The 22081-nt window shown below is 33.8% G+C and overlaps 2 protein-coding genes across 4 annotated transcripts; one reads left to right on the top strand and one right to left on the bottom strand.

The window, feature by feature from the left end:
* Positions 1 to 10012: 10012 nt before the first annotated feature.
* LOC114744190 (subtilisin-like protease SBT3.9) lies at positions 10013 to 15377 on the bottom strand. Of its 2 annotated transcripts, none has more exons than XM_028932381.1 (11): positions 15285 to 15377; positions 15063 to 15160; positions 14645 to 14742; positions 13643 to 13798; positions 13247 to 13358; positions 12410 to 12953; positions 12090 to 12187; positions 11686 to 11925; positions 11440 to 11554; positions 11043 to 11271; positions 10013 to 10630 (listed from the first exon to the last, which is right to left on the bottom strand). In XM_028932381.1, exons 1-11 carry the CDS (start codon positions 15369 to 15371, stop codon positions 10056 to 10058), a joined length of 2352 nt encoding a protein of 783 aa, XP_028788214.1. In that variant the 5' UTR covers positions 15372 to 15377; the 3' UTR covers positions 10013 to 10055. The 2 variants fall into 2 exon arrangements, with proteins under 2 accessions (XP_028788214.1, XP_028788215.1); XM_028932382.1 differs by having other exon boundaries at positions 11686 to 11922.
* A 1379-nt stretch (positions 15378 to 16756) lies between these two features.
* LOC114744178 (SH3 domain-containing protein 2) lies at positions 16757 to 22025 on the top strand. Of its 2 annotated transcripts, none has more exons than XR_003740066.1 (10): positions 16757 to 16997; positions 19069 to 19191; positions 19292 to 19361; positions 19465 to 19616; positions 20092 to 20193; positions 20365 to 20565; positions 20677 to 20739; positions 20885 to 21027; positions 21117 to 21191; positions 21850 to 22025. XR_003740066.1 is itself a non-coding variant. In XM_028932368.1 (10 exons), the coding sequence occupies exons 1-10, from the start codon at positions 16938 to 16940 to the stop codon at positions 21964 to 21966; spliced, it is 1116 nt and encodes a 371-aa protein (XP_028788201.1). In that variant the 5' UTR covers positions 16757 to 16937; the 3' UTR covers positions 21967 to 22024. The 2 variants fall into 2 exon arrangements, 1 of the variants encoding a protein (XP_028788201.1); XM_028932368.1 differs by having other exon boundaries at positions 20875 to 21027; positions 21850 to 22024.
* Positions 22026 to 22081: the final 56 nt, after the last annotated feature.

The following is a 22081-nucleotide window of genomic DNA, read 5'->3' as shown; positions in this document are numbered from 1 at the left end:
AAAAATTGTGATTTGTTCAACTTGTTCACTTACTAGTTGAAGCATTTTTGATTGGTTAGGGCTGGTTGGATGGATTTTTGGATGATTCTCTCCTCTCCTCATTCTCCCTCATATCTTGTTTAAACATAAGTCTAATTTTGATCCGACAGGTTGAACTAGTTGATCTAGTTCTGCTGTATGAACTATAGCTTGATCATAATGAGCTTATACTCTTAAATTAAAATTATATATTTTATTTTTCAAGATTTATATATGTTTAAATTTTGAGCAACTATTTAGAATATTTAAGAATTTTTTTTTTAAAAAATAAACTTTGTTTTTTATTTTGTTATGATTGAATAGCCTTTTTCATGTTTGATAAACATTTATGTAAAAGAACCAATAAGAGTTGGTCCAATTAGTAAGGAATGAGCTTACAACCTACAAGGTTATGAGTTTAAATCTTGCTACCGATATAAAATTTTTATTGATAGGCAATTTATGAATGTTTCTGTAAGCCCTAACATTGGTAAGCCCTCAATACCTAACTCATTTAAATTTCTTTGTATAAAAAAAACATTTGTGTAAAACTTGTTTATAGAAAAATTGTGTGAAACTTATTCACATCTAAACACTTAAAAACATGTTTCATATAATTTAAAATAAAATTTTATTCACATACTTACTTTGTTTTTTTAAAATTACGATTAAAACACTATCTATAAGTTATTTTGAACGTGCGCTGAGTTAGTTCAAAAGTATATTACTCCTCCGGTCCTTATTATAAGACCCAATTTGACTTTTTATTTGGTCCTAATTATAAGACCCAATCCATTTTGTCTCTTATATTTATGCATTTTTTTTCAAGATAATCCTTCTAATAATGATAGTTTTAGCCAATATACTTAATTAAAAAGAATATTTTAGGAATGACAACACTTATTTATTATAAATAACCAACTTAACTTACTTCCTTAATCTCCTCAAATAAGTCAATTGGGTCTTATAATTAGGACCGGAGGAGTATATTATAATCTCAATAATACGTAACTTTTTGAATTCAAATATTTTCATTCTGGACAAAAAAAAATATTGGCATATTTTGACTGAATTAATAACTGACTTGGTGGCCCTGATTTTTTTTTCCAGGGATTTGGTGGCCCCTTGTTCCGTCCAACCAATTAAATCCAAAACTTTTAATGTGAGTCACGCGCCAGTTTTGACTTTTACCACTTCGCAGCCGTAGTTTGCCCGTTACGGCGATCAACGAATGAGGTTAACTCGACTGACCACAACAGTCTCAAAACAGTGCTTTGGCGCTGAATTGATTCCCCTTGAGTAGAATAAAAAATACTCGTAAGTTATTTAAATTAACTTTTAAAAATAATTTTATGATATTTAAATGTGAGAAGAGTTTTGTACTTTAAAAACATTTTCAAACTCCCCAAGATTTTATAAATTATAAAATTCACATTAAAAGTATTCTCATTCAGACTCAGCAATGCATAAACCTGATAATTAGTGGAGCATTAGATATTAGATAATTTAATAATCAATATTTTGGGAAAAAATTAGTAACCTGATAATATTGATACCAAACTTGCTATAGTTGCTACACAAAGTTTTTTTAACTCAACTGATTATTTATCTTTTTGAATCCATTTTTTATGATCATACTTTAAATAGGCTGCACAAAAAAATATCAGGCGAAAAACAGCACAAAAAAATCAATAACATGGCTTAAACTCATGTAAAGATATAAATTATAGTTAAAAATTTAATTTCGTCTGGAGAATTCATTGTAAATGGTTTTACATTTACGCCTTTTTGCGGAGAGTGTATAAATCATTTTTTTATGATCAAATTTTTAATAGATAGTTTCAAAAATCAATAACATGACCAAAATCATATAAAGATATAAATTATAGTTAAAAAGAAATTTCACCCTCTTTAAATCTAACAGTGACACAAATGAAGTGGATATTAGTAATTTGATAAACAGGCAAGCTTTTTGTTCCTCGAATGCGATGATTTGAGCTGATCAAACTATTTATATATTTAGTTTGAAATATGAAATTAATTAGTGAAATAATTACATAGCAGATTTTGTTCAGAGGCTTTTTATTATTGGCGGGGTTGCATTCAAAATTTCAAATTCAAATTTTTCTTCAAATTTGAATCGCTTCTTTAAAGAATTAGCAACTTGTCAAAAGTGATCTACCATAGTAAATGCTGTGACAAGTAATTTTGTTTCCACGTAAAGCTACATTATATATAATTAAAGTTGCTGTCCAACTCAACGGTTTAAATAAATTCATATGGATAAGGCAGACTTGTAACTTAAATTACCTTTTATTAATGAAAATTAATTGAAATATTTTAACTTCATGTTAAGTTCTATTGTTTTTTATCTAAAAAATGGAAGTATCAAAACCTAGAATCTACCATCGTAAAATTTAACACAGATTTTAAACAAATCCTTTTTGTCTTTGTTTTTGAAGTTATGATTGTCAAATGCTAACAGTTTAATTTTAAAAAATTGACTTATATTTTGATGCTTTAATGAATTCTTTTTTGGTGACTATTCACTGCCAAGAATTTGGTTTTTAAATTTTATCATCAATCACTCAAAAAAAAAGAAAAAATCAGCTCACGTGCAGCATGATGATTAAATGTATGCAATGACTTGTTATAAATGTTGTTTTTTCCATTAAATTAAAGTCAGTCAATAAAGTGGGTGCTTTTTTTTTTTTTTTGCCAACAAAAGTGGGTGCTAAATAAAGGTCGAATCAGAAAAATAAAAGCAGGTTTAAGAAATAAATTAGTCAAATTAGTTTAATTGGTACATGTGATAATTAAATAATTTGGGGGTCCAAATCACGTTATTATTCCTAACTTTTATATACATAATATATATATTTGATGCCTTTTTTTTGTTTTATAATACCTCCGATTCTTAATATAAAACTCGTATAACTTTTATTTTGATATTAAATATAAGATTCCAATCTATTTTGTGTCTTGTGTTTATTTATTTTTTTAAGGTAGTGCTTATAATAATGGTAGTTTTAGCCAATAACTTGATTAGCAAGGATATTTTAGAAAAGATAATACCTATTTATTATAAATAATTAGCTTAACTAGTTTTATTAATTTATTCAAATTAGTTAACTATCTCTTATATTAAAGATAAGAGGAAGTACATCTTACAATACGGGAAGATGTACAGTATGTACAGTATGTCGGGTATTATTTGCGTATAACAGTGGAATTAGGAATATTTATCATTTACCTAACCCAAAACGATAACTAAAAAATGCTTAGTACGATCTCCAGTCATAAATTTCTTTTTTATTTTTTGTAATTTGCGCTTGAAAAGCCTTTTTGGAAATCAGCTCAAATAATTGGGTACATTTCGGGCAAACAAAATGATTGGGATATTTACGAGAAAGGGGTTGCTTAGCGGCGTTAATCACGCCTCGTAATGAGGTTAATTTTATAAATTAATCGTTCCCGCTTTCTGTTTTCTAATTTTCCTCCTTCAACCCTTATAGTTATATGTGCCCGCTGCCCGCCACCTGTTTCCTAACGTGAGCCTTGTGATGATTACGTCACGCACTACTGATCCCACGGTCATATTTCCCCTAATGGATTACAATCGGATGGTTATAACGGATTTCAGTGCTTTCGGTGCCTTTTTAAGTGCGAGTGGGGAGAGTGCTGGTGCTCGTATTTTTTTAATTGGGAAAACTGTGTTTTAAGTCCTTATAGTTTCAGTCAAATTTGGTCAAGGTCCCTATAATTTATTTTTTAGGATATGGGTCCTTATAGTTTTAGTCAAACTTTGTCAAAGTCCTTCTATTAACCGATATAACTTGACAGCGTTAAAACTGATTATGTGACAAATGGTTTAATGAGTTGGCAATTTTTTATGATGACTAGACGTTTTAAAAAAAGGAAAAGAAAAAAAAAAGTGGTGCTAGCTCACGATTTTGAGGAATGCCCACCGCCTACTGATGCTTTTTTTCTTGCGCTCTTCATCTTTCCTTCCCTCTACATCTAGGTTTCAGTCTTTCATAGTGATCATCAAAATAGGATGCACGTGCCTAATTAAAGCAGACCATTCCATGACGAGGGTCCAAAACAGGGCCATTTCGTGTCTTGTTCCTTCTCATTCTACCATGTTCTGCGCCCATTGTGGGTTTCGTTCACTCTCCAGTCACTATTCCTTCTCTTCCACTTCCAGTCGCCATGGGTCACCGTTGATCATCTGTAGCTACTATGGGTATGTGTCGACACTCTTCTATTAATCGTGTTTCATCTTTCGTTGTTCAAAACATTGTCTCAACAACTTATGTTTGAGTAGAACTTCGAATCTTCTCCCTCTCACTCTCTCTCTCCACTCAACTTCCTACCTCTCTTTTTCTCTCTCTGCTTTCGTTGCCTTCTCTCGTTTTCCTGGAGGCCAAATAACGGTCACCGTGGTTAGGGACGATCTATACATCATCATTTTGAGATTCTTCTGGTGTCCTATATCCCTCGATATCATGAAATCTCTGGTGAGTCTTTGCACTAGCGTTACCTGCAATCATTACATCATCCAACTCTAGCTCGACAATGGCAAAAACACCTGCCCAGCCACCATGCAGGTTTTGCAAACCAAAGAATTTGTTCCTAACGTACAGAGGCTTATCTATATCTTGTCTAACTCAGTAAGCAGCCGAGTTGAATTGGCTGATTCTCTGGCCACTAGAACAGTCCCCTCCCCCAATCAGGCCGTCAACTCTATTAAATTCTTGGATGGCCAAGGTGAGGACTGTTTCAATTCCTTAACAAGAATTGCATATTTCACCAAAGAATCTAAAGAGAATCGTGAGTTCCTCGCGATATGAGACAGATTCGTACCTTTACTCGTTGATTTACTCGATAATGTCAATGGCATCATTGAAATGCTCGAAAGAGTTGTTAATGCTTTGGATAGGATTCTAGATAAAATTGAAGATCGTGAGCAGTTGAAGAATTTTTTTTTTTGGGTAAACTGAGCAGTTGAAGAAATTAAACCACGACAATTGCTTAGCTTCTCTGCTCCTTCTTCTGCAACGAGGCAGTGCTGGTGCAAAAATGGGATCGACAACGATTCTGAAGTTCATCGTGATGGATGCTGAATCCAAAGTCATGGTCACCGAAAAGGAAGGTTTAACGTCTGAATTGCTTAGATCTAGAAGGAAGGCAAGATGAAGAATGCAAGAAGAGGAGGATCTACAGGTAGTGGGCATTCCTTAGAATCGTGAGCTGGCACTAGTTTTTTTTTTTTTTTTTTTTTTTCATGTCCAATCATCATAAAAAAGTATGCCAACTCATTAAACCATTTGCCACATAATCAATTTTCACGTTGTCAAGTTATATCAATTAATGGAAGGACTTTGACCGAGTTTGATTGACACTATAAGGACCCATCTCCTGAAAAATAAATTACAGGGACCTTGACTAAATTTGACTGAAACTATAAGGACTTAGAACATAGTTTTTCCTTTTTAGTTCCTGTGACTTATATTTACTATACTTGCTATATTTAGAATGAAATGAATGAGTATTAAATATTTTTCATATATATATCCACGTTTAATAAGGATAGTTAAAAAATATAAAAATTAATGTGATGTTGGAATTTAGTGCAATTGATAAAAATAATATTGAAAATTATTTGAATTTTATGAAAAATTTAATGCCTGGATTAATATAAATTTTGATCCCTTATATTTGTTTTAGTTTTGGTTTTAGCCTCTCAAATTTTAAACCTTAGGTTTTGATCTCTTAAGTTTCTTTTCATTTAAAACATTAATCTTTATAATTCAATAAAAACTTGAATATTTTGTCCCTATGATTTGAAATTTGAAAAACCAAAATCAAAATGACAATAAACTTGACGGACCAAAGATTATATTAACCCTTAATGTTTGTAACTGTTTTATTATTGGTAGTTAGTGTGTTCTTATAATAAGTATTAGAGGGAGCATTTTTTTATTTCATGGCATTTTTTTGAAACTAAATTTTTTCTCCGCGTTTATTGCACCGCGTATAAGAAAAAAGCTACGTGTATTTAAGAGAAAAATAGGGCTTCCTTTAGTTTTTCTTTGGGTCTGATGACTTCCTATGGTTGACAGCTTCATATGGCGCGTGTGTACCAATTTAAAGCGGTATCTCCCTGATTCTATTTATAAAACAGAAAAAAAAAACGTATTTTTAGTTTGATTTATAATTTTTTTTATATGAATATACAATTATACTCTTTATTTATTATTGTGTTGACTTTGTTTACATGAGGTATAATATGTATTAAATGGGGATAAGTTTGAAAAATTATTGAATTTTAAATGAGAATTAATGAAGTTTAAAGTTTTTTTAGTGAGTGTGAAACATATTGAAAATGAGTTATAAATAGGACCAAAAGAGTAAGTATATAATAGACTTTCATTTGGTTATGTACTAGAAAAAGAAGATAAGCAGGTTAAAATCAAATAAAGTTACTACCTCGGCTGATTATAATATTTAGTTCGTAGTTAAAATTAAATTATAAACTAAATATTATATTAAGGATTGGAAATAGTTTTTATTTGGTTCTTAATATAACACCTAATTAATTATTTTCAGTAACTTAAGAATGCTAGTTGAATAGTTAAATGATTTTTTGCTAAAATATCTTAAATATCTTTTTAATTCTCTTCCTTCATTTTCTACTTAATTATTATTGAGAAAACATTAACATGATTAATTTAAAAAAATTATTAGTTATATAAAATATGTCTTCTATATAAGATTAACATTAACGTTTTAATTAGATCTCATATTAAGTATGGATTATCTGACAATAATTATTTTCTTGAACGAATACATGTTGATCGATGTTTTGTGTCCATTTGACACGGTGGTCCCATTCATTCTAGAGGAACTTTTAAATATGATTTTATTTTGAATCGTATAAAGGGAATTTGATCCATAAACACTACTATTTCATATGATCCATCTTGTCATAACTGTTAAAAGTGATTTTAATTAATTAGTAATTGTTTTTACTAAAGTAGAGATAGTGATTATGATTAGTTTTGAGTTTTGCGGTACAAATTCAAAGCAAAAGGTTGATCAAATGGCGGCTGATGAGGTTAGGGATTGAAGTGGTCAAAAGGTCTTAAAAGAAGAAATGGCATGGCAATTAGCTGATTAGTCTTGTGAAAACAGTAAAGTAATGTTTATCCTAGCTTTATTATTACCATTAAAGCCAGAATCCGGTCTCTCTTTATCATAAAAGTTTATAGAAAAGTATCTTAAGTCTTCTTTTTATGGTAGGCGAAAAAAAAGTCTTCTTTTTATGATCTCACTTTTGGATGACAGATAAGAAAATGTGAGAACTTTCAAAATATTCTTTTTCTTAATTTTTTTTCTTGTATTAATATTATGACTTATCATAAATTATTAATAAAGTTATTTGTATTGATTTTATATTATACTCCTCCGGTCCTTAATATAGGACCCAATTGTTGAGTTGGTTTTGGTCCTAAATATAAGACCCATTTTTCATATTTATCAATTTACTCTAAATTACCCCTAAAGATATTCCTTCAACCATAATCAAGTAGAAGAGGGAGAGAGGTATTAAGAAAGATGATCATGGTGTTTTAAGAAAAACATGTCACATTTCTTATAATTAACTAACTTACCTAACTTCCTTAATCTAATCGAATTAGTTAAATGGGTCTTATATTAAGGACCGGAGGAGTATTAATGATGTGAACGTGTCTCAATTTAAAAGGAAAAATGCACTATTTTGCCAATCAAATTAATAAGATATCTTTTTGGCCTCATAATAAGATATTTTATCTGATTACGGGTGGTGTGGGTTCTTTATACGCAAGTCGCCGCAAATATATATATATATGTATATATTCATGAGTTATGATACAAATACTAATTAAATCTAAGAAAATTTATTACCAATCATTGTTAAATTTTAGGAAAAAATTAGGGAAAATGATAAAAAAGTTGAAAATTTGTAAATACCAGATAAAAAATATCAACAAAAATTTATTGTCATTTGCAAATTTATTGTTATCAACACCAGATGAAATATTGTTATCAACCTTGATTTGTGATTGAATAATTTTTAACTTTCTTTTTTGTTATTCTCTCAAAAAATAATGTAATTTTTTTAAAAGGTTCGTATGGTTTCAACTGATATGCTTAAAATTTTCGTGTAAGGCATCAATGGACTCTTGACATATATGAAAGAGTACGATTCGTTCAATAAATTCCTATGTCTTTATCTATTTCTGAGATGTTTGGATTTTTCAAAGTTCTATAGACATGTAGAAGAGAAATGTTATTCCTACTCAGACCACAACATAACTTTACTTGTTCAAATATCAATTAAGGCTGTATTTTTTGATAACATATTTAAGAACTGTATTTAAGCTCGTATATTGGACAAAAAACTGATAAATAAATCAGTTCACAAATAAAAAAAGAGTGCAATACCTTATCAATTTTGTAATTTGTGGTATAATATTTCGTCTTTAATATAAGAACTAGTTAGATATTTAATCTGATTCTAAATATAAGACCTCCATCCATTTTATCTTCCAAATTTGTAATTTACTTTCTAAAATATCTCTATTGATTACACATGCTAAGAGGTTTTCATCAAGGGCAGTCATAATTAAAAAAAAACTTAAAAAAAATCAACTCATAGCTATGATAAATAACTAATTTTAATTAGTTAAATAACTCTTATATTAAATATATGAGGTAGTATTATATATTGATATATCAGTCTGGCGTCCGGCCCTTTAGAACCGATTTAAAATAACTTATAAAAAATTTATAACTGCGATGAAATGTGCTCAATGTCAAACCGGGCCTTAGCAGTTAGCATGGGGGAGCTAGGCCGACGCTTTGACGAAAGCAACAAGGAGAGGACAAAGTGGACACGTCACTCCATTTATTTCTACGTGGATGGTCCCGGTCGTTTTGGACTTTCTTATCGTATAATTACCAGCATCACTACAAGGGAATCCACTAAAACGACACTGCCCCTCTCGCTCCGCCACTTGTTCTTATCCCATGGCCTGGCTCCACATGAAAGCAGGCGCAAAATATATCGTGTCTCTTTAACTCCCTCCACTGTTATCCATTGACCTATCATGTATATTATCATTCATCTCAGACGACGATGGTCCTTCCTTATTGTGATGACTTGGAAGCCATCAATTAGTTCGATGCGCATGTCGTTTCTGCTCTCAACCCATTTTTTTTCCCCATATGAAGCATCTGATGTCCTAAGCCTAATTAGGCCAATTCATCGAAGGTTTAGGGGGTGTTTGGATGAGTGTAAAAGTGTTTTTCAAAAACACTTTTCCGCAAATCAAGACAAATTCTTTTATATATTTATTTCGTATACCGTAAAAGCACTTTTAAAATTATGGTTTTATTTCTACCTAAACACCTCCTTAGACTAATTCGAATCAAGCTGAGTAGGCCTATAACAACGACAAAACTATACCACCAAGTATTTAAGGTTACTGCATTATCATAATTTAAATTCAAGACTTCTAATTGAATCAAGTGCTTGGTGCTTAATTAAACCTGAAAGATTCGAATCCTTTCATTCATATTAGCCACATTATAGAAAGTTTAGAATAAACCACATGTATCATGATTTATGAATAAGACGGTGTTGAACTACAATGCCAGACCAATCATATTGGTGTGTATATACTCCTCCGGTCCTAATTATAAGACCCAATTGATTTATTTGAGGAGATTAAGGAAGTAAGTTAAGTTGGTTATTTATAATAAATAAGTGTTGTCATTCCTAAAATATCCTTGCTAATTAAGTATATTGGCTAAAACTATCATTATTAGAAGGATTATCTTAGAAAAAAATGCATAAATATAAGAGACAAAATAGATTGGGGTCTTATAATTAGGACCAAATAAAAAGTCAAATGGGGTCTTATAATAAGGACAGGAGGAGTATAATTCAATTTAGAAAGAAAAATTGTGTCAGTTTAATGACAATGAGACTATGCGTCTGCATAAAACTGGTCAACAACAGTTCGGACTACCAAAGGCGTCCTCACTTCATGTGAGCCATCTTCCCAGAACAGATACCCAAACGAGAAACCGCCTTCAACATTAATGTTGGGCAAAAACGTAACCTTGAATTTCAGTTTCTTCCTCGTAGCATCAAACTTTAAGACTTGGGGTTCAACCGTCACAGACACTCCAATGGGAGCAACAACACGAGCAACGTAGGTAGATTCCACTGGTCCTACGTTCGTGACTGTTCTCGACACAGTCAACGGTTGGTTATTCATCAGCTCAGGAATGGTGATAGAAGGGAGGTTGAGATCGAGCAAGAACTTGGGAGATTTACGGCATTTAGTGGGAGATTTGGTCATTAAGGTTATGGCAGTGTTGTTATAGCCCAGAGAACAAAGAAAACGAACATAATCTGAGGTTCGTAAGTCGTATATGAGACCAGGATTCGTGACTTTGTTGGGATCAACGTGTCCACCTCCATAGTCAAATGGATCAGCCTGCTTGTGCGGAGCTCCCTCTGCTCCAACATATAGGTTGTACTCATTTGTCAATGAAGCTGCACATGAATGAGTGAAATAATTAATTCCTTGCTTGAACTACTTTTTAAAGATTAGATTTTAAGCTGATATGAAGAGCACAAGTTCTTAGGAGAAACGCATCCTAAAAGCTAGGAGTTGGACAACCCAAGGTCTTATAAGGCTTTTCTTTTAAGATAATCCTCTCAACGTCAGACTCACGACAATGCATTTTCCACGAGAGTTGACATTCCGGTGGCTCCATACTATATCACTTCACTTGGTGCTTCACTCAGCCTCCTGCTACTAGTGAGAACCTTTTGATGGTAGCCTCTCATATTGATGGGCTTTCAATGAAAGCACTAATATAACGAGCAAAAACAAGATAACCCTCCCAATGTAGGACTCTTGACAGGAGATTAGATGATGAATTAATGGGTACAATTACAGTACCTGTAGTGATGATGGCAGATTTGATAGCAGCAGGAGACCAGGCAGGATAAATAGATTTGACAAGTGCGACAATGGCAGAAACGTGAGGGCAAGCCATTGAAGTTCCTGATTCAATCTTGAAGTGAAGAGGAACGAATCCATTCACAGCCGCATAATCAGTTTGCAAGTAATCAGAAGAAGCCGGCGACCATGCTGCTAGAATATCAACTCCCGGAGCTGCAATGTCAGGCTGCACATACCCACCATCCATACATTCATTAAGCTTTTATATATCTCTACTCCGGCTAATACCTTGCTAGCTAGATTCTGATTTCTAAGAACTTAGAAGAAGATAGGGCTTTTTTTTTTTAAATTTTTTTTTTTTTTAATAGATAGAGAGCAAGAATATGATGAGAACCTTTAACACTGAAGGAGACAGAGAACTCGGTCCTCTAGATGAGAAGAATGCCACTTCTGGAGATATCTGTTGTCCCACTGTTGTTTTGGTCCTGCTGAACTTCACAACAGGGTTCCTACCACGTTCCCCACAACCATTCTTTTAGCTTTATTAATCATTATAAATGAAATGTACATAATTACTAATTTAATTATAAAAAATAATAAGCTGTCACGTTTAGTGATTCGGCCCATTCAAAGGACTAACCTGGTAGCTTCCATGTATGAGAGTACTGAAGTTCCAGTGATGAAGTCAACTTGGACAGAGGGAATACTCCAAGACAAAGCAACATCTTTAGTAGGAAACTGAGCAAAGATGAGACCCGAACCTTGGACTTCCGTTACGGTTCTTATAGCACCCACGGCTGATCTCTGTGATCCAGATTGGAAACACACAATTACTTTTCCTTTAGCCAATGTTGCATTCAGGCTTCCCGCTTCACAGCTTCTGCGCAAAATATACGATTATATATCATACTCTACTCATTCCTATCTCTTTTTGACTGTATGTTATGGCGTTAATTTCTTAAGTAATGCCCAGAATCTGAATTCATACGTACATATATGCTTAGTTATAAATCTCATTTCTCTAATAAGGCATTTTTGTTCTACCTTGCGCTTTCTCCATCCGAATCTTCAGATTCTATGTCTTCTCCATACACAATGGGGTAAAACTTGTTCACGTCCTTCCCTGTATATAAACTCTGACCCTATATAAGGAAACAAAATATTGTTCTGGGTCTGCACACTGCAAAAGGTATAATACTATGAAGCATGCACACTTGTGAATTGTGAACACCGTTGTCAAAAACCAGATTATATCCATAAAGAAGATACACGTTTAAATGAAAACTGAGTATGTTATCCATCTGTGTTTAAAATGCGTCAGACATTTGTGCAAGACCTGATAGGACATTTCAAAGATGAAGTACCTGTAGGGTTTGATTGTTTCCCAAGGTAATTATAGAAGGAAATGCTCTATCAAGAGTGCTAGCAGCTACAGTAAGAATCCAAGGGGCAGTGTTTATGACAGTTTGAGGGTAAGGTCCAGAATTGCCACCAGAACACACCACAGAAATTCCTCTAGCAACAGCATGAAAAGATCCTATGGCCAAAACATCCTCAACATAAGTAGGAAGTGGAGGGTATGATCCCAGAGACACAGAAAGAACATTAACCCCATCAAATATTGCATCATCAAATGCTGCAAGAAGATCAGCTGAGCTGCAAGCTCCATTAGACCAGCAGATTTTGTAGATAGCTAAGTGAGCTGAAGGAGCACCTCCTCTTGCTGACCCTTTTGCTAGTCCCATGAAGCTTGCATTCTCTACTGATGCTCCTGCTGCTGTTGATGAAGTGTGAGTGCCATGGCCCGATGCGTCTCGTGGCGATAGGAATTCGGATCCATCGCTTGTGTTTAATTTCCCAAATTCAGCTTCATAGCCTCTGTAGTACCAGCGAGCTCCAATGATTTTCCTGGTAACGTATCACATGACACTGTTTAAAGCTGAAAAAATGACACTGATATGTCTGACAGTGCCATAAGAGGCAATATTAAGTACGTGTGTGTAACGTGCAGGCTTTAAGCTGTGTCTCATCCAAGTGTTGGATATATGTAACGTTTATATTGAATTTAGAGCCCCTTGGACGATTAAATTTAAACAGTATATATCCAATTACGTTATTTGAATAATGTTACCATTAAAAAATCCTGATATGTGTACAAAAAGTGAGCATGAAAGCGATTAAGAAGGATGTTTCAAACCGACCTATTACAGTGGGAGTGGCTGAAATTCTCTCCTGCTTGGCATATGCCGCGCCAACTAGAAGGTGGATTATCCATATTCTCATCCCTAAAGCTCTCTGACTCAGGCCATATGCCTGCAAACCCGACAATGGAAAGATCATAATCATACTTGATCATATGCATCTTTAACAATTTCATATACACCAATTGTTTGATCGATCCCACTTACTTAGTTATTAATCTAATGGCTAGATTTAGTTGGGTCTTAACAGGATTGAGCTAAGATATGGTTAAATGGTTATGAACTATCAAGTACCGGAAAATCACATTAAATGTGATACGACACTAAAAATTATATGGAGAGACATCAGATTATGTTTTGTCTACATGTTCTGAAGTTGGGATCTTTGATACTGACCAGTGTCCAAGATGCCAATGATAGTGCCCTTTCCAGATTTACACTTTGAAAGAATTCCATTCACAATATCTGGCTTTACACTCAAGAAATCCCAGCTTCTAGTTGTGTGCAAACTGAGAATTCTGTTTGGAATTACATGAACAACTCCTGGAAAATCTGCATTAACTAAACTATTAAATTCTGTACCTAAAATATCGTTCAAGGAGGAAATTCAAATTTCAAAGTACACCATATCATTATTATGAAAAAATTGAAGAGTGCTACTTCAAGTAAGAAAGAATCACCGGCATTAATTTAAGACTTTTAAATTTCCAACGTGGACCACAGTCTTAAGAAGAGACTTCACCAGACCTCAGAAAGTGTTTTCCTAGTGTATGCAAAGCAAGCATATTTAGCCAATGTGTTCTTCAATACTCCCTCCAGTCTCTTTTATAAAATCCTATTAATTAAATTATGCCGTTTAAGAAAACAATTAAAATTAGTTAAAAAGAATAAATATATACAAATTAAACCTCTTTTTTTTTCAAGTATGCCTTTATTTAATGAGGGAGCAGATAAGAAAGAGAAATACCAGTTGTGAGATAAAGGGGAAAGATAATAGAAAATTAATTAGTAGCAAAATTGGTGAAAATGCATTTAATGTTCAGACAATCTTCAGTGGGATCTTACAAAAATGACAAAATCAATTCAAATTTTGAGATTTTATAAATAAGACTGGAGAGAGTATGATATAAGTAATACAATGCATATATAGAAAGTCTTATTAATTGTTCAAAGTTACATTTCATAAACATCACTATCATGCGCATTGCTCTGGCACTTGTCACAAGCATTTATGGGCCAATTAATGAATGCAACAAGAAAGCCAGACCGCCATACGAGTCTAGTCTCAACCATTTCAGTTCCGTACTTGATTATCAGGAAAAAAAAAAAAAAAGAGTGAAAAGGTTTTCATACTATTGATCTTCAAATTCTGATATATGAACCCAAACATTGCCATACCTGCAACGAGTTTAGCTTGAGACTGGCTTAAAACAGCAGCAAATCCTGAAAATCCATGTTTGTAGCTGTACAGAATGGAGTTCCTAGCAGCTCTTTTGCTGTTAACAATGATAAAAATAACAGATTATAAAATTCTATTTCACTGTTATTATTATGACTTGCTTGTTTATTTATAAGTGACTAATTGTGTTAAGGGGCCAAGTTTATACTAGTATCTACTCCATATTCAACAAAGAGCAGGTGGCTAAACTCTTCAAATGTGTTTCCTTACTTCTGTCAAAGTAATTAAGCATGGAGATTAACGAAAACAGAATAAGAGAAAAGGTTTACTTGTAGCTTGATACTGGTTATTCTCAATCTCTCTCTCTCTTGGGGAAAAAAAAAAAGTCATTGTACAAAAGAACAAGGGATTGAAAACCTTCCGAGAATGTTTGACAGTATGTGAAGGTGAGAATCTTCAAGAAGGTCTTGTTCATTGAGGTTCATGCTTCTGTCTCCCATATACACAATATAAACCTGCAGGACAAAATTGAAGAGAGAAGATATGGGAAGAAACAAAAAAACTGAACTTGCAGCGTGGGGAGAAAGAGAAATCCCAGAAGGCCATAGCACGGAACAAAGAGGCATAAGATAAACTCACATTGCTTGATTCAGAAGCTACAAGAAAGCAAGATACTAGCAGAGCAAGAAGCACCAAACCCATGCTTAAATCCCGAGCGCGAGCCATGAGTTCGAGAAAACCAGAATGAGTGGCTCTTCTGGGATATAGGATAGCTAAGCTAGCCTAGCTTTGTTTTGTACACAGTGGAGAGGGATTCTTAAGAAGCAGGCTCATAATGTTGGATTATATATATACAAGTGAGTGAAAACTTTTTGTGAAGACTATTTTATTGTAAACTCTTTGTGCATTTGTGAAATTTGATTTATGAAAAAAGATATCAGTATATGTGAAAAGGAAGCTCCACCACGTACAAACTCCACTAGGATCATTAATGGCGCTAGGCTTTTGCTTTTGCTTTAGGTTCCAATGATTTGATTTAGGAATCTTGGGATTTTTGTGTGGGTTCCATTTGAGGGGTAGCGTATGAGACAGACCCCCCAGATGTGAAATCAGTACGTAAGAAATTGGCTTTATATCACTGGCGCATCTTCAACGACTCTTTTTCTATTGCGTTGACTTTCCTGTTTATGACGAGACTAGCGCTTGGTGATGTAAACTCCATTGTTTTTTCTCGGTAAAATCCCTCCTATACATTTAATTCTTTAATTTTGCACAATATTTCAGTTTAATCTCTTAAATTTAAAAATTATATCTTTAGTGCTTTAATTCTATGATCGTTAAACTTCAATAATTTTTTTAACATTATAGTTATTTTAAAAATTAAACTTAATATATTAGCATCTAATAATGCTTTATCAATATTTAAGATTTTAATATTGTTTTTTGTTAATAATTTTACAGTTAAAAGATTAAAAATATATTTTTTTAAGATTAAGAAATAGATAAGGACGCAGAAAAAAAACATTTGAGTTTACTCATAATTATTTTTAAGTTTAAAATTTTTCTACGGTTAGCTAACATCCTGTTTGGTGGGTGGCCATTCCCTTTTAGAGGTATGCTTAATATTCAGAATTGACTGGGAACCTATATAATTGGATAAGATTGCTTGAAATTTAATTTTTTTATAACATACAATTTAATTATTTAAGTTGAATTTTTTTTACATATTTATCTCTTGTGAAATTACAATTATACTACTTTTGGTCCTAATTATAAGATCTTATTGATCTTATTTATAAATAAGATCTTATAATTAGTATCAGAAATGATATTAAAAAAATTGAAAAATGAGTCAGATTACATCAAATTTAACAAATCAGAGGTAAAATTAAACCAGTGGTGTGGGGTCTACTTTTATCTTAATCTTAATAATAATAATAATAATAATGGGAGGTAGCTGCAAGTGGTACTGATATTGGTTATTAGGGATTTTAAATATCATTTTAATATTTTTATTGAATTTTAATTTTAAAGATTTATATATTACCCTTTCAAAGACCAATTTGTATTTCAAATTACAGTGGAGTAATCTTTGACGAAGTTAATCATCCCAACAGGGAGGCTTTGAGGCACGCTTTATGCTGTCCCCACGAAGGAACCGAATGCCAAATCAATTTTGAAAATCCTCTGACTCTGTGTCTGTGTTTCCTTACTTTCTTACACGATTTGTGTTGGAGCGAGGTGCTCTGAGATCGATTTCTGGTGGTAGTTTCAATCTCTTCATCAGGGCAAATGGATGCCATCAGAAAGCAAGCCCACAAGCTCCGAGAACAGGTCTCTCGGCAGCAACAGGTTCTCTCTCTCTCTCTCTCTAACTCTCACTCTCCCGCTCAATTGTGTGATTCCTCCTCAGATCTTAGATATTTTCGGTCGCTTTTATCCTCTTATGAAATTTCTTTACCTGTGTAATTTTATTTTGCTCTTTTTTTTTTTTTCGTTTGCTATGCTTTGATATGCGCTTGATGAAATTTTATTCTACTCTGTTTTCTGAGGTTTTAACGTTGGCGATGCAACTTCGTTTGGATGATTATTGTTTTTGGTTCGCATGAAATTGATTCTGGTTAGTTATAAGACGCACGAAGTTGTGCGCTTATATTGCTGAAGTAAATTGAGAATGGCCGCAGCATTTGTTAATGTTTATTCTCACAGAAGAAGTTGAATTTTGAGCTGGTACTGTTGCTTGCATATGCATTAACTTGGTCAAGAAACTCAGAATCATCGCAGATGTTGGAATTCGATCAGATGGATTGTAAAATGGTTTATGGACAAAACTTATGGTGAGGTTTACGATAAAAATACGGCACATGGAGAGAAAATCCATTGAGTAGTGCTAAGCTTAAAAAGAATATCGGCATTTCATCAAACGTTTAAAAAACTTAACGTAAGTTTCGGTCATTCGTTATTGCTTGTCTTATGCCAGGGACTGTTCTGGATCATTGTAAGATCGATTAAGAGGGAAGGTAGCTTGCATATTAAGTTACAGGGGCCTTTTAGGAGGTGCGTGGAATAATTTCAATGGCAGAAGGAATTATCTGGAAAATGGACAAATGGCTATGGAAGATTTTTTGTGAGAGAGAAGTAGAAAAGGCCTTTTAAGGTTCTGAGCAAGCAGTGAACTAGAATTGAAAATATCTCACGATTGAAAAATTTGCTTTGGAGGATAAATAATCTTCCCCTACTTGCACCTCTTCTATTTTCTCTGGTATAATACTTCTTTTATGCCAACAATTTTCTGTCACCACCAAAAGAGCAGGAACTTTTAAAATCAACACTAACAACCTTCCTACGTTATGTCATGGTTGACCAAAATGTAGATGAGAAACATCCATTGGAGTAACATCACACAAATTCTCATCTTTATAATTCGTTTGAATAAAAAACTCAACTAAGCATCTTTTATTTGCTTTTACTTTGTTTCTTTCATGAATCTAATAGTTTTTCCCCTAGTAGACTCTGCTTTTAATTTTAAGCTTTTTTTACATAATTTTTGCTGCAACTGATTCTCCACTCGTCAATTATTATATTAACAAACTTTTGCATGAGAAGTCAACTGGATGTGGAAAACGTTTTATCTCAGTATTATCATCATCATTCTTAGTTTTCAAACTCAAACTTGTGGAATGACAAGCAATCCCCTTCATCTTCAGTGATCAATTTCTTATCATAGTTTGGAGGGACACACAGATTAGAAACATCAAATACTTTCTTAATATCACCTGGATAGACATCATATTAGAAAAATGTTCGTATCCATGAGTACTGCTAAGGAGATGTACTGGAACTTGACTTTCAAATTTTGTCATGGAAGCATTGAGATAACCACCATGAGTAAAGTCATCTTTAGAATCAATCAGTGATTCAAACATCACTAGGTTTGATGGAGTTGACTCCTCATTTTTTGTATATTCAAGGGAACCACGACTTGGTACCAAACCTAATGTTATGTTTGGCTGGACTTTATATGCTCTTTGATTGGCCATGTAAGGAAATACTACCTCTGGTCCTAAATATAAGACCTAGTTTGTAGTGCAAATTGCACTACAAACTAGGTTAGGTAGCATGTGTTAAATTTGAAGTACAAGGAAACGTTTACTCTTGTTTTAGAACTAGACACCCAGACATTTAACTTAACAGATGGCATTGATATATTTTTATGACAATTTTCTTCTTCATATGTGCTGCCTTTTTCTCATTATGTTGATTGGCATAACCATGTGTCGGAAAATTATTGACCCTTGCATACGTGTATAGTTGTTATGATGACCATGTTCCTTTCTTAACTTTTCTATTTTCCTTCTTAATATGTTCAACATTTTTGTGTGCTTTATTTATGAAGGTGTTAATCACTATTATTATTTTATAGGCTGTTCTGAAACAGTTTGGGGCTGGGGCATATGGAGGTTCAGATAGTGTGGTCACTGATGGGATGGAGCTTCAGCAACATCAGAAACTTGAAAAGCTTTACATATCAACACGTGCAGGAAAGGTTACATGGTCCTCATACTCTGATTTTATATATTCTTCATTTTCCATCTCAGTTTCCTTTTTACTTCCTTGACTAATGATAGTTTCTTTTTATTCTTCAGCATTATCAAAGGGATATTGTCCGTGGTGTAGAAGGTTATATTGTTACTGGATCTAAACAAGTTGAAATAGGTAAATATTGTTGCTTGGTGAAGCTTTTTATGAAGTTTTCATGCAATTGGATCTACATTACCTAGCATTGTTTTATATAGTTTATTCACATCTTATTTCACAGGAACAAAGCTGTCAGAGGATAGCAGGAAATATGGCTCAGAAAATACATGTACCAGTGGTAACACATTATCAAAAGCTGCACTAAGTTATGCACGTGCTCGTGCTCAAATGGAAAAGGAGCACGGGAACCTACTGAAAGCACTTGGCACTCAGGTTTGACAATCTATTGTCTTGATTGGAACAAAGGAGTCTTTCTTTTCATATAAATTACTGATGCTTTTGGAAGCACTGTGATAGTCAGTCCTTGAAATGGAGTTTCTGGTCATTTGTTTACATGGTCCCCTTTATCCTGTCTGCAGACCTCAGTCTTACTCGTGGTTTGTCGTATATATAATATTGTATTTTCCTATTCTGCTAAGAAACTACAAACCAGGAACTATTATATATTCCTTTGACCCTTGTCATTGGTGTTATAGGGTTTAAAATTTGCTTTAAAGATTTTTAAACATTATCAAATGGAAAAGAATATGGAGACTACTTGCACCCTTGATCCAATTCTTCTTTATACCCAGAGAAGCTTGACTTTCTTACGATATTATGTGCTCACTTGTGTTGTTAATATATGCAGTTTGTCATCTTATATGTTAGGCCTCATAATTCATTGATCAACATCTTGCTCCATGATTAGGTTGCAGAGCCCCTTAGAGCAATGGTGGTGGGAGCTCCCTTGGAGGATGCTCGGCATCTTGCTCAACGTTATGACAGAATGCGACAGGAAGCTGAAGCCCAGGTATCCAGGAATTTGAATTTGCATTGAAAAAATATCTTTTAACTTCGCCGGTGCTTAAGGACATGCAGAATTCATGGTTTTATATACTGGTTAGGTCAAAAATAATTGTTCATTTAGTTTTCTTCTTCTTCTCTTTGACATGTAATTACACTATCCTTTGAATCTTGGCAGGCAATTGAAGTTTCCAAACGTCAGGCTAAAGTGAGAGAAACTCCAGGCAATGCTGAGAATACCATGAAATTGGAAGCAGCTGAAGCAAAACTTCAAGATCTGAAGTCAAACGTGGCCATACTGGGGAAGGAAGCAGCTGCCGCAATGGCTGCTGTTGAAGCTCAGCAACAGCGACTGACCCTTCAGCGTCTTATAGCTATGGTAATATAGTGGTACCATTTGATGGAAATGTATTCATTGTTAATGAATTTTTCATCCGAAGTAAAAGAATAAATCACAACTAAATCCAGCATTTTATTTCTTATCATCAAGGTTGAAGCAGAGCGTGCCTATCACCACAGAGTTCTCCAAATACTTGATCAGCTTGAGGGAGAGGTAAGTAATCACAACTCTTGGCCTTTTTATCATTCTATTCTCCCTAGCAAAGTTAAACTTGCAATCAAACAGTTGGGCCACAATTTCTTTTGGTATCAACACATGATTATCTGTTATATGTATATTTAATGATAGATGATATCAGAACGGCAGCGTATTGAAGCCCCTTCTGCTCCTAGCATGGAAGACAGCATGCCTCCACCCCCATCATATGAAGAAGCAAATGGTGTCTATGCTCCTCAAACACCCGATGGATCAACAGATAGCATGGGTTACTTCTTAGGAGAGGTTAGTTGGAGACTACATCTGGTGCATATATTTACTGATTCGCAAAGGTGACTGGTTTTTCTTTCTGTTGTGTTTTTTTACTCTTGCAGGCTATGTTTCCATACAATGCTGTCTCTGATGTGGAGTTAAATCTGTCAGTTGGTGATTATGTTGTTGTTCGGAAGGTTAGTATCCTTCTGTAGCTTCTTTTTTTTTTTTTATTCCAAAAAGAGCGAGAGTGTATCTGTCCTGAAATGTTTTGGTGTTACCCAACCATAAAATTTTGGGGATCCGTCAGGGTTCTCTAAGGGTTGGTATCTCTTACTCCTCCGGTCCTAATTATAAGACCCAATTGACTTATTTGAGGAGATTAAGGAAGTAAGTTAAGTTGGTTATTTATAATAAATAAGTGTTGTCATTTCTAAAATATCCTTGCTAATTAAGTATATTGGCTAAAACTATCATTATTAGAAGGATTATCTTGAAAAAAATGTATAAATATAAGAGACAAAATGGATTGGGTCTTATAATTAGGACCAAATAAAAAGTCAAATTGGGTCTTATAATAAGGACCGGAGGAGTATTAAATAACTGCTTGGTGTAGTTTTCTGGGGAGGACTCGGGGGCTACAATTCTAAATGTGCTGGGAAGAGGGCCCTCACACTAATATGGAGAGATTGTAGATTTGGATAAAATCTGGGAGTTGCTGAGTCTGGGTGAAAAAATTGATCAGACCCTCTAAAACATTAATGAACCTTTTCTCGGGTAGAAACAGATCACTTTACCCTGACAATCCTTCTGCATTTCAAATTGGTCGTAATATGCTTATTTTGGTATCAGCAGGTAACAAGCAATGGGTGGGCTGAGGGTGAGTGCAAAGGTAAAGCAGGTTGGTTTCCTTTTGGTTACATTGAGAGAAGGGAAAGGGTTCTTGCAAGCAAGGTGGCTGTACTATTCTAACTTCTGTTATTGGGTTGGCTTCTTGCCCCGTAAATTTTGAGAGTTTTTTCTACTGCTATTCCATAAACTCTGTAAAATTACTAAAACATAATAGATATAATGAATATCAACATAT

Source organism: Neltuma alba, unplaced genomic scaffold (assembly GCF_004799145.2).
Source record: "Neltuma alba isolate B1F8T4 unplaced genomic scaffold, ASM479914v2 tig00004281_pilon, whole genome shotgun sequence".
Taxonomy (NCBI): domain Eukaryota; kingdom Viridiplantae; phylum Streptophyta; class Magnoliopsida; order Fabales; family Fabaceae; genus Neltuma; species Neltuma alba.
The sequence above is the reverse complement of the archived record's forward strand: the minus strand, read 5'-3'. Positions and strand labels throughout refer to the sequence as shown.

Excerpts from the sequence above, each read along its gene's own strand:
- LOC114744190 (XM_028932381.1), bottom strand. The coding sequence starts at position 15,371 with ATGGCTCGCGCTCGGGATTTAAGCATGGGTTTGGTGCTTCTTGCTCTG. Across the intron at positions 14,743-15,062 it reads CTGTCAAACATTCTCGGAAG|CAAAAGAGCTGCTAGGAACT; the intron begins GTTTTCAATCCC and ends CATTGTTAACAG. Across the intron at positions 13,799-14,644 it reads TCAAGCTAAACTCGTTGCAG|ATTTTCCAGGAGTTGTTCAT; the intron begins GTATGGCAATGT and ends TAGTTAATGCAG.
- LOC114744178 (XM_028932368.1), top strand. The coding sequence starts at position 16,938 with ATGGATGCCATCAGAAAGCAAGCCCACAAGCTCCGAGAACAGGTCTCT. Across the intron at positions 19,192-19,291 it reads TATCAACACGTGCAGGAAAG|CATTATCAAAGGGATATTGT; the intron begins GTTACATGGTCC and ends TTTATTCTTCAG. Across the intron at positions 21,028-21,116 it reads TGGGTTACTTCTTAGGAGAG|GCTATGTTTCCATACAATGC; the intron begins GTTAGTTGGAGA and ends TTACTCTTGCAG.